This window comes from Typha latifolia, chromosome 4 (assembly GCF_019914945.1).
Source record: "Typha latifolia isolate L0001 chromosome 4, TyphaL0001v2, whole genome shotgun sequence".
NCBI lineage: Eukaryota > Viridiplantae > Streptophyta > Magnoliopsida > Poales > Typhaceae > Typha > Typha latifolia.
The window spans coordinates 15,594,770-15,610,363 of NC_133089.1; the positions used below are offsets into that span (position 1 = coordinate 15,594,770).

At 38.9% G+C, this 15,594-nt stretch overlaps 3 protein-coding genes across 5 annotated transcripts; all 3 read right to left on the bottom strand.

Moving 5' to 3' along the window:
- Positions 1 to 1,087: 1,087 nt before the first annotated feature.
- Positions 1,088 to 4,648, bottom strand: LOC140786141 (organelle RRM domain-containing protein 1, chloroplastic). The gene is made up of 9 exons (XM_073134366.1): positions 4,105 to 4,648; positions 3,909 to 4,006; positions 2,995 to 3,238; positions 2,802 to 2,899; positions 2,655 to 2,720; positions 2,007 to 2,081; positions 1,761 to 1,829; positions 1,552 to 1,658; positions 1,088 to 1,467 (listed from the first exon to the last, which is right to left on the bottom strand). Exons 1-9 carry the CDS (start codon positions 4,440 to 4,442, stop codon positions 1,363 to 1,365), a joined length of 1,200 nt encoding a protein of 399 aa, XP_072990467.1. The 5' UTR covers positions 4,443 to 4,648; the 3' UTR covers positions 1,088 to 1,362.
- A 439-nt stretch (positions 4,649 to 5,087) lies between these two features.
- Positions 5,088 to 7,988, bottom strand: LOC140786140 (probable auxin efflux carrier component 1c). The gene is made up of 7 exons (XM_073134365.1): positions 7,203 to 7,988; positions 6,638 to 7,107; positions 6,292 to 6,553; positions 6,083 to 6,168; positions 5,752 to 5,909; positions 5,501 to 5,577; positions 5,088 to 5,385 (listed from the first exon to the last, which is right to left on the bottom strand). Exons 1-7 carry the CDS (start codon positions 7,631 to 7,633, stop codon positions 5,319 to 5,321), a joined length of 1,551 nt encoding a protein of 516 aa, XP_072990466.1. The 5' UTR covers positions 7,634 to 7,988; the 3' UTR covers positions 5,088 to 5,318.
- A 1,075-nt stretch (positions 7,989 to 9,063) lies between these two features.
- LOC140786650 (GDT1-like protein 5) lies at positions 9,064 to 12,738 on the bottom strand. Of its 3 annotated transcripts, none has more exons than XM_073135249.1 (12): positions 12,425 to 12,738; positions 12,239 to 12,307; positions 11,859 to 11,918; positions 11,719 to 11,766; positions 11,236 to 11,324; positions 11,098 to 11,134; positions 10,972 to 11,019; positions 10,000 to 10,068; positions 9,847 to 9,891; positions 9,689 to 9,750; positions 9,526 to 9,598; positions 9,064 to 9,442 (listed from the first exon to the last, which is right to left on the bottom strand). In XM_073135249.1, exons 1-12 carry the CDS (start codon positions 12,443 to 12,445, stop codon positions 9,368 to 9,370), a joined length of 696 nt encoding a protein of 231 aa, XP_072991350.1. In that variant the 5' UTR covers positions 12,446 to 12,738; the 3' UTR covers positions 9,064 to 9,367. The 3 variants fall into 3 exon arrangements, with proteins under 3 accessions (XP_072991350.1, XP_072991349.1, XP_072991351.1); XM_073135248.1 differs by having other exon boundaries at positions 12,383 to 12,637; XM_073135250.1 differs by having other exon boundaries at positions 12,420 to 12,548.
- Between the last annotated feature and the right edge of the window lie 2,856 nt (positions 12,739 to 15,594).

Sequence of the window (15,594 nt, forward strand, 5' to 3'; positions counted from 1 at the left end):
GATTTGCACCGCGCAAGGACTGCGACACCGGCGAATGAGACTGTCGGTAAAGATAGCCACGAAGTTCTTCGCTCTGCAAGACAGGCTAGGGTTCGACAAGGCAAGCCAGACTATAGAATGGCTTCTGACTAACGCCAACTCCGCTATAGAGCAGCTCACTGCATCAAATAGTGCCAAGAATGAGACCATGCATAGTGATCATCATAGTGCTGGAAGTGAGCAGATAACAACCTCAGATAACAAGAAGTCGATCTCACTCACACCTCCGAGAAAGAGAAGAAATATATCGAGGAAAGGCGCAGTCGATCCGATAGTAATGAAGGATTCGAGGGAGAAGGCGAGAGCTAGAGCAAGGGAAAGAACGAGAGAGAAGAAGAAGAAGAAGACGACGACGACGATGATGATGATAAGCAATAGGATCAATGGAGGATAGTTCCAAAGTAGACCAAGTGGTGCACGCTAAACCTGGCTAATGTGCAGTCTGCAGTTTTAGGCCATCTGTGTGTTTTTATTTGGTTACTTTTTTTTGTGTGCAATTTGAGATTAGGGAACCTTTTAGTGCTTCAACGACCTACTAGGAAGCATATATATATATATATAGGATGTTAATTACTCTATGAAATAGTAGTACTTAATTATTTCACTAAGAATTCAGAGAAACCCACAATGAATTGGTTTATCTGGGTTTTATAAATTAAGTTCATGCAAAAAGGGGGTGTGGAGCATTCTCCATATGTAGATAGATCTTCCCAAATTTCTCCACTGATCAGATAATATGAACTCAGTTAGATATCAGTGAAACTAGCATAAAAACCTGACAGATGATATAAGAGCAATAAATCAAACAAATATAATTGAGCAACTACAAGAATAAAGTGGATAATGTAAGATGGATTAAGGAGAAACTTTTGCCCCTTTTGTCCCGACAGTAGATCTGTTCATTTTATTTTTTTCCTTCTTTTTTTCTGATAGACAGTGGATGCATTGTCACATTACTTCACATATGCAAAATTTCTAGTCCTGCTATTGACTGAAAGATGTCTTCTCTCGAACAGATCTGTGAAGCTAAATAACGCAAGACCGAGTATAAGTAAGAAATTCTCCTTCAACATTGAAAGATGTTAGAAATGTTGGATGCACAAAATTGTCAACAATTTCATTGAGTACAGAACACACTCAGATGGACATGTACGATGAGTGGAGCTACTAGGTTGCAACTTCATATACTGCAGAGGATTTGATTAGAGCACCCCCAGATCTCTTGCAAGTTGATAACAAGAGGCCAATCGGACCAGGCAACTGAACATTCACCCATGCCTTTCTTTGATTTGGTTGTCGCCAACTTCTGTATCAAAAACCACTTTAATATGAGGAAGACAATGGGCTCAAGGGCCGTGGACGGCCCCTGCTGTTTCTAGGTGGATTAGTCCTCGCAACATCAACAACTATCATCCACCCATTAATTATCTGTGAAAACAAAACACTAGGCATGTCATACTCCCAAGATATATTTTGGCAAGCTTTATAACAAGAAACTGAATCATGATTCACCTTTCCATTCATCTCTTTCAGAGCAGCACTTGCTGCTTCTTCTGTTGTGTACTCTATGAAGGCATAGCCCTTTGACCTTTTTGAGATCTTGTCCATTATAATTTTGACTGTTGCAAGGGGGGAAAACAAAATATATGATCATCACATATAAGTTCAGTAAAATGATCAATTAACAGTTCATGAATTGGCAAAGCAAAAGCATCATATACCTTCTACCAGCTCACCAAAACCTTCAAAGGCAGCACGCAAAGTCTTTTCAGATGTGTAGAATGAAAGCCCTGCCGAAATAGTATTTATTAATAGTTAAAGGTAAATCTATCAAAGATATTGATGTGTACCGAGTAAAAGAAATACAAAAGAACGTTTTGATAGAAATTGTAATATCGAATAAGCTACATAAACTAATAAAAGTGAGGCAGGGGGGAAACCTAACAACAGCAGAAGGGTTAATTTACCAGTCACAAAAAGGCGCTTGGTTTTGACATCTGATAATTGATTTAGTTCCGCTGACTTCATCAAGTCATCATCTCCTGAAAAATGCAACAAGCTTTCTTAGCCACACATTTTACATACAGGTAAATAGAAGTTAGATAGTGTATATATGTGCATGCTTATTTAGCTGTTCCACACCAAGTAGCTGCTAATAAATGAAGAGTTGACCATTAGAAGATTGATATTGGTCACTGGATACAGTGTAAGGTTGCATGCTGCAGTTCATCCATTCACAACCCATGTTGTAGTGTGTCCAGAGTAGTGATGAACTGTTTCTTAGCAAGACAGACTTGTCAGACCCATTCTATGTGCTTGACCAAAATCAAGCTAGATAGAACATTGGCTTCTCTAAGCTAAATGTTTCTCCTTTTAAAATTTATATCTCATATACTGATCCATGGTGTCCCTGAATCATTAGTCCAAGTATTATAAGGATTCCCTTGGCAATTAACGAATATCAGATGTAGCAGCATATGTTGCATCAAACTGAATGTTACAATATGTTTGTAAACCCAAAATCAAATGCACAAACTTTAGCACAGAAGTTCCCAAAAGAAGACAAGCAAAAATCATTGGAAGTACTGAGGTTGTGAATAAGACATGTGACAAACCTCTGTAATTTTTGTTATCAGACCCAAAATTCTTATCAGGTCGAACGGATAGCACTCCAGCCACATCTGCGGACAACTTAAATCTCTTAGTTGTCTGTTTGAAGCAAGGTCTATTACATATGATCATGGAAGTACAAAAACACTAACCAGCTAATTCATTTGCACATTCCTCATCTATTTGGCAACAAAACCCAAAATCTTTCTCCCAGGAGATATGATATATGCAAACTTGTGCATCTTTCTCACTGCAAAAATATTGATTATGGAAACATAAACGTGACATAAAGGAAAGTGTAAGCATGGTTGAAGTGAAGTACAGGGCAAGGAGACAGAGTATTACTTCCCCAAAACTTTTGTTAGGATCTGAGTGTAATTGTCCACCATCTGTGCCTTTGTCACGACTTCAACCCCAGGCTTCTCCATTTGAACAAGCCAGTATTCATTTTTACTCCCTGTTGGGGAAGAGCTAGATGTATTACTATCAGATTTCAACTGCTCAGCTAATGAAAGGTTCAAGTTGCTATAATCCTTCTTCCCAGATTCTTCATCCCCATCAGGCCTAACAGATAAAACTCCTGGCAAACCTACATAGAGTTGAGAAACAGTTAACCGCATGTTAACTCTGATAATTGATGATGATGAAATTGGTATTGCCAATAAATTTTACTATTCCAACAACAATACTAAGTCAAGATTACAAACTATCAAATAGACCAGACATGCGATCTTTACTTCAACCGGATAACTTCCAGTTGTCATATGGAAAGTATTTAGTAGAAGCCATTTTGCACAGGAATTTCAATTTATGCAATTTTGCAATTGGTATAATGTTACTTTATGTACACAAACTGAATTTGAGTTGCTCTAATATGATACTACTTAGTAAGTCCAAGAATATAAAATTGGCATATCTTCTCTAACAAAGAAAAAAAAAAAGAGTTTGCATCCTGTACTGGGAAGCATAACATAGCATTACCACAATATGCTGTAGTGATAAGAAGCCATTATTTGGGTTTTCAATGTTTGAGAGACTTAAATCAGATAGCTCAAAATACTTTGAAGCTTCCATCTGTATGCAGCCATTGTAATTGAGACAATTGACAATTGATCGACCAAACTATAGAGTGATTACCAGTGTATAGCATCAGATGAATATAAAAGAGAAAAATGTAACACCGACCTAATATAAATGTTTCTATTCAGTAATGAGAACTTATGCATAAATATTAAGACATAATTAATCGCAACACTCACGGGCAAGCTCTCTAGACACTCCCTCATCAATATCGCAGCAAAATCTGTAATGGTTCTCCCACGAAGCATCATAAATACACATCTGGGCCTCCTTCTCACTGCTCAGTATACAACAAAAAGAACACCACACTAGTTTCTCAAAACACAAAGCAAGATGAGACGCAAAAGAAGGAAATAATGACGAATAAATCCGCACCTCCCCAAAACCTTAGCCAAGGTTTCAACATAATAATCAACAACCTCCTTTCTCGATGGCCCGACGCCTGGGGGCTTCTCCATCGCGACCACCCACCGGATGCTCGACGAAATGGGCGAGAGAAGAGAGTGCGAGGCCGCCTCCGCTGTCGAGGGCGAAATTGAAGGCAGTGATTGGGCGGAAGACGACGAGACGCGAGTGGCGACGGCGAGGCGAGGGAAGGGGCGTTCGGTGGATTTCAAGGAGACGGGGAAGGCGGCGAATTTGATGGAGGAGAGGCGGAGGAGAGGAGAAGATGGGGAGAAGGGGATGGACTGGAGGAGAAGGAGGACGTCCATGGCCGGGCGACTACCGCCGACGACCACGGAGAGTGTGAGTTCAGCAGTATCAAAGCAATGAAGGAGGAGGGCTTCTTACAACCAAGAAGATTGAGAGAGATTTTTTTTTTTTTTTTTGTCTTCCTTTGTTTCTTTCAGTTAGCTTTTTACTGACCACCAGCCGTTCGACTAAAGGTCAATATGAACTTTTATCTCGACTAGCAATCTTTTTACAAGCAACGAGTCGATGCACTAAAAAGTAAGGGGTATTGCAGGCCGGGCTGGGTTCGGTCCAGGTTTTTGGGGCCGACAGGGTGGGGGGCCTCTTTTTGTCGGTTCGCTCACTAATCAGTAATCACTCAAAATCAGGTTTGTCCTTTTCCACTCGTTTTTTTTTTCTTCTTTTATTCCCTCTTTTTATTACATAATAAACAAGTTATTTCTTGCTTATTTAAAAAGAAGATTACATTATGGAGGCCAACAAATGTATCATATGTGCAAAGATGAAAATGCCTTCTTTTTTTTAATATATAATTTCTTTGTCATTAGAGCCACCGTATAAAATTAGCGATCCTTGTATAGTTAGTGGATTGTAATCTAAAATTTAACTTAAGAAAGCAATGATGATATGTTTCAGCTCTTTTAACGACAAGAACTGATCAAGGATAAAGGCAAACAAAGGGTTGTAAGATCGAATAACACATGATTAGTTCTACAAGATCTTGTAATAAATCCCATCTGTTTCCCCTCTACCCACTAATTGCTTTCTAATTTACTCTAAGCTCTCTCCCCGCCGTTGCTGTGCTTGTTGCTTGTTGCTTGTTGCTTGCTGCTTGTTGCTTGTTGCTTGTTGCTTGCTCCTTGCTCCTTGCTCCTTGCTGCTTTACAGCACCACCATCAAAGCCCAAGTAGAATGTAGTAGACCAAAGTAATCGGCAGGGCAATGAGCATCCCAAATATGACCCTGCAATACGACCACACAAAAGATAGAAACAAGCAAGCAGAGATGGCAAAGGGGGGTGGGGGGAGAGGGATTTTTAATATGGAAGAGAGGGTGATGAGGTAGGTAAACTACTCACGCAGTGCTAAGGATGTCAGGGTGCACGTTGTACTCCTTTGCAAAGACGAAGGGAACAATGCCTTGAGGCAGAGCTGCCTGTTGGGTTTCATTAATTAAACAAAACAGAGACAAAGAGGGGTCAGACCAAAAGCTGACCAACATTTTTAACATAACATTAAAATTGAACTTTGTTTTTTTTATAGTATATATATATATATATATACTTTTGTAGTGAGGATGATGATGACACGTGATCAACATCAGGCTGACCTGTACGATGGCGACGTGGAGAAGGGTGCCACGTAGGCCGACGGCAATGGAGGCGGCGGCCATGACAGCAGGGCCAGTGAGGAATCTGACGGCCATGGCGAAAGTGGCGACGGAATTCCCACATGCTATGATGCGCGGTTGCAGAGCCATGAACAATCCTGTCCCCATAAAGACACACAACCATCTCTCAAGACAAATTAAAAATGTCTCTCCTTGCCTTTCATTTATTATTAATAATTAACCCCACCACCAATGAAAAGGCATGCAAAGACAAGGCGTGCTCTCACTCCCACTCCCAACTACTAATTAAATTTGATAGATATATACTGACCAAGGCTGAACATAGCCATTCCGAGTCCTGCATCCGACAGGATGGAGATGGAGCGTGAGATAATGACAGGCATCTCCACATTCCACCTGCAACCAACATCTCCATATAACAAGACTAAACTAAACTATAGAGGGGTAATATGCAAATAAAGAAGAAGAAAAATAAAAGCAAAAGGTACTAACTAGCTAGTAAAAAAGGTACTAGTAAACCTGAATGAGACGAGTGACCAAGTGAGTCCAATGAGGCTGGAGTACGTGTTGGGGTTACGTATGAGCTTCCTCCACACCATGATCAGTATCAACCTTGTCATCACACTAGTCGGAGGCATTGCTCCTCCTGCTTTAATCCCTTCTTGAGCCTTCTCATGATCTCCTCCCCCATTCCCATTCCCATTCCCATTCCCATGCCCATGACCTTCTCCTTTCTCCATACACTCCTGATCCCTTTCCATCTTCTCCTTCTCTCCATCACCTACAAAATAATAAATGAACATATGTTTCTTTAGTTGAGTCAATAATATTGTGGATATGTATATACTACCGTATTACGTGCTACCTTTAGGTATGCTATGTTCTTGGTTGGTCGCGAACACTTCTTGGACTGGAGACTTGGCGTTCGAACTCCAGACGAACATTGTACCATCGTAGTTGGAGGGCCTGCCGACCATGGAGTAGAAGTCGTTGTGGTTGAAGCTCGAACCCCTCGGCGTCGGGTTCCTCGACGATTGCAGCGAGTAGATCTCGGCGTTGGTTAAATTGGACGGCCTGGGGGTGTTCCCGGAGAAACCCATCGACCTCCTCGAGTATATGTCGGAGCGCGACGCGTTCGAACGCCGCACCGTGACGTGCAGCTTGCCGTCCTCCTTCACCTCCGCCTCCGTCTCGAGCAAGTCGTGGCGACCATCGAGGGACATGACGTCGGGGTCGACGTTAATGGAGGCGATGGCCCCCGCGGTGTCTGGGAACTGTTCGGCGATGAGCAACCGGGCACCCCGGTACTCGAACAAGAAGAGCATGAGGGTGTACCTGCATGTTACAATTCAAGCGTAAGCTAAATATTAAAAAAAATATATATATATATATATACTCAAACAAAGAGGTAGCTTTAAAATTAAATTTACCAGATGATGCACTGGAGAACGACGATCTGGACCATGAGGCTGCCGGAGAAGTCCCCGTACATGCCCTTGAGCAAGGGAATGCCCATGACGAGGGTGTTGGGGAGGGTGGAGAGGGAGAAGAGCGTGATGGCCCACTCGAGGCAGCCGCGGCGGCTGAGATGAGCCCACAGCGCCAGCATCGCGAGCACTATCAGCTTCTGGAGCGTATCAGCGGCGATGAAGCGCATGTTCATGGCGTAGGGGTTGTTCATCGAGATGAAGTGGAATGAGAGCAGCGGCACGGCGAAGAGCGCCACGAAACGGTTGATGCCGGAGCACTGCGCCGGGGTGAAGATCCCCCACCACTTCACCGAGCCGTAGGCCAGGATCATAGCCACATACAACGGCACCATTGCCGTCATCACGTGATAGAAATCTAAGATGGTGATCATCTTTTTATCAAGTAGCTAGCTTTCTCTCTAAGTGAATCAGTATGTATGAGGAGAAGAGAGGAGAGCAGAGGGGAGGAGAGGAGGGTTGATGGTTTTATTAAGTAGTAGTAGTGGGAGGAGGAGGGGAAGGGGGGGAATTCGAGGAGCATGTGTTTGTGTTTTGTTTTGTGTGGAGAAAGGTAGGCAGTGGCCGGCAGAGTGGTCTAATGAGGAGAGAGAGCTTTGAGAGTGGAGAGGGATCGCAGTCTTCCATGCATGAGTGGACCTAACTGGCTTCTTCCACCACCCGGCCCCCAACTCTCTCTCTCTCCAGTTTATTCTTTCTTTACTGTCTCCCATTCAAGCTTTTCTCTTTGGACTTTCCCTTGTTTGCCTCCCATGCCACTTTATCCCAGTCCCTTCCCCCCAACCCACTTGGTAATTAATAACAAATACCCAAACACTAATAGTACATTAGTACCAGTAGTAGTAGTTTTTAGAGAGGGGTTGCAAGTTGGAAGTCCTCTCTAGTGGCTGACACTCACTTTTAGAAAAATAAACTAAGGTGAGTTTATCTAATGTAACAGTAAGCGATCCATAGTTTAGTAGTATTGCCAACGAATGTTTTGTTTGTTATAATCTTTTGAGGTTAAAAAAAAAAATTAAATTAAATTTGTGAATTATACATTATCTATAGCACATGATCTAAAGCATTTAAGAAGATCATAAGTTTTTAAAATTTTGGGTAAGATAACTCGATCGGAAACAGGCTAACAATAGAGACAAGTTTTCTGAACCCAAAAATAAAAATAAAAAAAATAAATTAAATAAACAAGTTCACTCTAGCTTCTTGATTTCCGGGCTTGAAGTATTTAAAAATAAAAATAAAAAATTGGTGGATTAATTTAATTAAAATGGTGGTGGGAAAGGGCATAAGATAACGATATAGTAGCAGCAATAATGATAAAAAAGAAATGATCTCAAATGCCAAAGGGGAATCGATATTCCCACCCCCAGTCCCCACCCCCACCCCCCCACGCGTGCACTTGGCCATCATCAAATCCTAAAAACTCGTACACCGCAAAAACTTACACTTACACTTACACACACCCACCAAAAGTAATAAAGAAGCATAGCCCACCCACATGGATGGATCGAGAATAAATCTATCATTCTCCTGTACAAGGCTTCCAACTTAATGATACCACAACTTGAGGGCCATAATAAGAATTCGAATTCGTGTTAAAAGGGGAGACAATTAGATCAGAAGAAAGCAAAAGGCTTTTAAAGAAAAATACTTGTGAGACCTTTTGAGATGAGTAAATACTTATGTTTCTCTTTCGAGTTATTATAGTTTTATATATTAATCATAAGTTACACAAAGAAGTTACTTCTCTTTCGAATTATTATAGCCGGTTTCAAATTCTATATATATATAGTCAACGAAGCAATGCTATGCAAATAAATATTTTATTTTCATCAAAGAAATGTAATACAAGGAGACAGGAGAATCAGGTGAATATGAAAATATCTCTGGAATGTATGTATCTAAGATCATCACATGATATCTAAGATAGCAGGATCTAAGAAAATCCTGTACATGTTACCTTAATTTTCGGTAATAAAACTGCAGAAATATGTTTTCACAAATGGGAGAACATTGGGAGCATAGCTTCATTGTATGAAGTGCAGAGGATAAAATTAAGAGAGTACGATTAATAGGACAAACTTGAGCATGTAGAAGACAACAGGTGATCAAGATTCCCCTGCTACTGATAGGAGAGATAGGAGGCCGAATACTAAGAAAAGTATCCCTCCAGAGAGTGCAACCTAAAACCACATGAATTTAGTGAATCTAAGATTTCAACATTATTTCAGAAATTTGGCGGATATGATGAAAAGGTGAAGCTCACCATCCTCTCAGATATTGCGGAAGCCAAGCTCTTCCCTCCAAGAACAGCTGCTGCAGTGCAGAGTGCTTGTGCTCTACATTTAAGATTGTTGTACTCAGCTAAAACATACAAGAATTACAATAAAGACACCATATGAGTACGATGAAAGAGATCCAGGTCATACATGACTCCTCCAAGGACAACACCAAATGGGTTTTCATCAGATGCTAAGCCAATTGTAGCAATCTGAGAGAACGAAATAGAATTAGAAACTATAAAATACAATGCAGTTCATTTGTATTCGACTACAGGTGTGAGGTTACCAATAAGGCAACAATTTACCTGACTTTTATCACCCCATTCACCAAAGAAAGTGATGGAAAATGCCTACAGTAGTACAATAGAAGAATAGCTTAATTTTCATATGATAAGACTAGATGCATTAGAATTCTCTAAGTTTGAGATATTATAGCAGTGAATCTACTTATGAATCACCTTCAGAAAAATAGGTGAAAGGAACTGCTTGGGAAATGATCTCTGTTGCTTCTTCAAGTCGTCTCTCCCCTGGTGATGAAAATTTAATAGATTTATGACTCCTAAGATAGGCAGCTTAGATCTCATTACCATATGAACGCGAACAATGAAAATCCAGAATTGACATTGTATCTAACGGCAGGCCAAATCATGTACTTTTAGTCAGAATTGGAGCTCAGAAGCTAAATGTCCTTTTAAAATTTAAAGTACTTGGATATGTACACCATATATTCATCAATTTATGTCCAGGAGGTGTAAAATATTCGTGAGCAGTCAATCTTGGTGATAAAAAGAAACCTCCTAGTAGTAAAATACTAAAATTTCAATTGCACATAGCCAACATCAGGGTATCAGTTTATTTACAACAACAGAACTGTCAATAATCAGCTGGAAAATTTTACAAGAGTTTCCTTAAAAGAATTTGATATCGTAAGATATCAATTCAATACAAGGGAGTCCTTTATAGTAAATATCAAATATCTTGGACGCTTTTCTGGCAAACAGATACAGAGAACTTTCCAGAGGATATTTAACTAGGAGATGTCAGGATTCATGTGTCTAGACCAAATTACATAGGCATGAGTGTTCTTCTGCCACTGTTATAATTTTGTGCTGTTCCCTGCTTATTATCCGTGAATCCATACTGAATCTGTTATAAGCCACAACTGAATAAACTAAATGGCACAAAAACAACTGTACACCTTTTGAAGTAAATGCTTCTTGAAGATACTGGGAAAGAGGTTCTACGATATTGGTAGAGCTTGTAACTAAAATGCAAATTTGGTTGGTGGCAGAACACTTGTGTGATTGTGAACTAACTTCCAGACTTATTATCAGTCAATGTAGAACAGAAAATGAGTAAACCAAAATGTCTACATGTGTTGCCAGGTTTAAAACAACAATGATATGGCTATATTATACTTCCAAACTGACCTTGGGCTTACTTTTACCTTCACCTTTGTTGGCCTTCCAATCAGCATCCTGATCATTTGACAGAATTTAGAGAGAGGTTACTACATAAATTACAGGACCAAGGAAATATTGATGATCTCAACCAACCAGTTTCGATTCCATTTCTACCAAATCTTCAGCTTCCCTGTGATAAACATAAGAAGAAAAAGTAGTTCGGCAGTAATGGTGAGAATGGAAGTGAAAACTTATGGAATATCCAAGAAGTGAAGTAGTAGATAATCATACCCTCCTTCTGTGAATCCCTCCCATAGTGACCAAATCCCAAACCCAAAGAACAATAGAGTTGTCACATGATGCGTCAAGTTACGAGAAATCTGCTCCATTGACAGCAACAGTTCATAAATATATGACAGTAATTGGAGATACCAATATCTAAGTAACAGTGTGATTTAATTTCAGAATTGAAGCAGAACAGACCTATTAAATGCATCAATTCTTGTGTTATCATCATATATATTACTTGCTAAACCCACTTCAAAAGAAGATTTTTCTCAAATTAAGGTCTCACAGAATTGTACAAACTAAACAATTTGTTGGTTATTGCCTAGAAGTGAATACAAGGGGCTTTCCTGCAAACGTAGGAACCAGGTTACTAACATCTGGTATTATGAAATGCATCAATTTCCTTGCAAATATTGGTTTGGGATATAATTATGGATTACACTAATACCAACAAAATTTGGCGCAAGGTAATAGATATTAGCTTACCAAATTCGGTGCAGCCCAGCCTAGACAAGCAGATAGAATGGTCATCACCTACAATTCAATTATTCAAACCAATACTAATTCAGCTTAAAGCAAGAAGTTCTCAAAATAAAAAATAACCAGAAAGTCAATAATGTACTCACAGTTAATGCCGATAAACAACCTGCTAAGACAATCCTCCGCGGATGACGCATGGCCAATATCTTAAAATGAGTTATATTAATGTCAGCAAAGCAAGAAAGAATGCTCAGACTCACATAGAAAAAAGAGAAAAGAAAAAAAGAGTGCACTTCTTCAAATTTAGCAAGACACCATATATGTGATACATAATACTCACTTTTTCAGTTTAACGAAGTTTAAGAACAACTACCATTAGCCTATTATGCATCATTGATTCTCAAAATCACACACTTTGGAGCTGGAAACATATTTTGCATCGTATCTTCTTACTTTGTTCCACAAATGATAGCTATACTTCCTTCCAAATACCTACAAAACTAAATTGAAAGCTAAATAATGTTACCGCAGCGGTGAAGAAAGTCTTGTCTCCGATCTCTGAGAGCACGGTCATCGCAAGCGACTTGGTGAAACCCTGGCAGGAACAAGAATTCCAATCAAAGCCGAAGCACAAAAAAAAAAAAAAAAAGGAACCAAATCTACTCCAAACCGCGCAAATCGATGGGAAGAGATCATCGCAAACGAACCAAACCTGGAGCAGAGACAACCCCATGTTCTCAGTATCTATATCGAGAGTTAGCAGAGATCACAAAGAGAGGGAAATCAAGAACTCCTCCGCTATCGAATATAGCTTCTGGGATCGACCAAACGGGAGCAAGAATCCGATACCGCGGGTAGAAAGAGAGAAAACAAAATTCGTAATTTGTTTGCAAATAGCCACCTTACATTCTACTATATTGACTATATTATCTTTTACAAATAAACCCATAACAGAGGGAAAAAGTGTGTTTGTGGGGACGACTGGGTGAGCCGTGAGTCCATATCACCTACTCGGATCTCAAATTCGTCTTCTAATGATAGAACTAAACATCATCATAACCAAATGTCAACGATGGATGTGCATAAACGTATTAATTAATTTCATAGATAAGGTGACATAAACATGGAATATAATTGTGGCAGGTTATGTAGAATAAAAGTAGGGGGTGAGAGTGAGACATTAAACTTCTAATCCATATTCTTCGCTTGGACGTTGATGCATGGATTATATATTCGAAGCGCCAAATTGCGAATAAATCTAGAGTGGACTTTTGATATGTTTTTCTCTATGATTATTGCATGAGAAAGTGACATATTTTTTCTTGTATTATAAAACATAATAACGTGGCATAATCACTAGAATTAATATATAGAATGTTGCCGCTGCATCACCTTTTGGAGATATTTTTTTCCAGGTGTTGTTCTGATAGTCACAGCTAAGCTTAAGTGGTTGTTGGATAAACTGGGACGACTTTAGAGACAAAAATGTTGTTAGTCTTCTTAAGTTATTGAAGGCTGGGGTTGTTGGAATTCCCACCATAAACGAACAGGACACTTCATAATTATTTACATACTAAAAAAATTACAAACTTAGTTTATATAATATATAAATAAAATTTATTAAGAACACTCAGCATTTTAATTTTATTATAAAGAAGAATATTTTATTACTTTTGAAAAATAAAAGTTAAAATAAAATTAAACTTTGACTTTAAACTAAGGTTTCGTATTAAGGTGAACAATTATTGAGTTAAAAATAACTATAAATACAAAATGATAATAAAAGTAAAATATAAGGTATTTTTTAATATATATAATAATATGATGTTGATATTGCGCTCGATTATGGAAGGGCTGGGCTTTTTCTTCGTAGGCCGAAATGTACATATACGTAGGCCCATTACTTTCTCGGCTCGGACACGATAAAATCTAAATAAAATAGCGGCGGGGATTATTACGTATTATGGGTTTCTATCTAATTATCGTAGATAATATCACTATCTAAATAGCACAATTATCATTGTTTTCGTCAAACATTATCTATTTTAATCTCCCCAAGATTATTGCCACTTCTCTTGCTTTCTCAAAAGCCCCGCTGCTCCGCCTTATCTCTTTGGTAGTTTTTTTGCTATGCCGGCTAGATGTTCGACGTGGGGTCCCAACCACCTCTGCCACCCAATCGTACTGTGCTGCCTCAGCTGATGGATTGATTGGGAAGATACGATCAGGTGAAATTTATCTGTTTTGATTGTATGCAAGAAGTATTATTATTGAAAAGTAGAAAGCAAATTGACATGATAAAAGCTCTTTTTTTTAATCGATTTGGTTATGCTTAAGATTACATAAGCATGAGTTTACTCGGGTTCTTGGCATTTTATGGATCATTTGGCCACAGTTCGTCTCACGGGGTAGGCAAGTATGTCACCACAATGTATGGATTTCATCGCTTCCATGTTAGTCATCGTTTTGATTCTTTTGTTTGCATTATTCACTATCTTGATGTTTAAGTAATTAATACCTAAAATATGCAGTTGAATGCTATGTCAGACTGTTTCTATATATATAGTGCAATGAATTTTCCTTTTATATACCATCGTTTAATTAGATATTTTGTATCATTGTGGTTCATTACACAAGACATTTTTCATGTATTCAATCCATGGGCACTGAGTTCTCATTATACCTAACTATGTTGGATGTTATTATCAGGGAGATTATACAACAAATGTTGTACAAAAATGGGGTTATACTGGTGAGGAAAATCTATTGTAAGACAAATTTGAGGAGGATTAAAAGTGATAAGAGCTAATTGGAAGAATATTTGGATTGATGCCAAAATAGAAATCAATAGGCTTTTCTGGCTAGTCTGAGTGATCATTGTAGATCTTCAGGCTGAAAAATATAATCAGGCCTGACTTTTAAGTTGACATTTTAAAAGGAAAACTTGTGAACAGGTTGGGCCTCCAAAGTATTACTTTGTATTAAAATCCCTTAATATTTTTAAAGATAGAACTTGTAAGGCATAATAATACTTATTATTAATATACAGGAACGTTCTTAAGTCGGACATTTAATATGTGTAAGATGCTAGGTCGAGCACTATCATTCTAATTTACAGTCTATTGATTCAGAGAACTTACATGGAGTGTGTGATGTCTGCATCTCTATTATCTCCCTATACTTCTTCTCTCATGGTATTTTTTTTAAGTATCATGATCCTTAATTAAACCCTCTGAGCTTTCGATTACATGTTAGCCATCGAATTCAGTTTCTGATGATTCCATCATAAATGATTCAGTTGCAAAAAGCTTCTTCTTCCAAGATATCCTACATCTGAACTCTATCTGCTGTATATCTAGCAGCTTTCCAGACTGATCTGATGACAACACATTATTCGTTGGTGACACAATTATCTCTCTTATAGGATCATATAGTCTAATGGTAACCCGGTTCGATCTGGAAGTGGGAAAAATTACTAGCAAAAACCAAAATGACATGCACCAGCATCACTTAGATTTTGCAACAGGTTCTTATTGCTGGATATTGCTCACTCCCAGTTGCTTGCCCTCCAGTGGAGTCAACATAGTGTAGTAATTACATACTAAGGTATCTCTGTACATCTGTTGTGCATCTGTCGAGAGGGATGCACTTACAGTACTTTCTTCAAGCCTTCAAGGTCATAGGTTTTCATCAACTTGATCTCACCTTAGACTTTTGACCGTGAAGAAATTACTAATCTCACACATAAGCATTGGCAAAAGTACCAGTAGTGAAGCTGATTTTGAGAAGTAAGAGGTTTATAGCATCTATCGTAATTCCCAGACACAGCGATAGTCTTAACTATTCTCCATCAGCAGGTGGAATTCATGTCATTCATCTCCC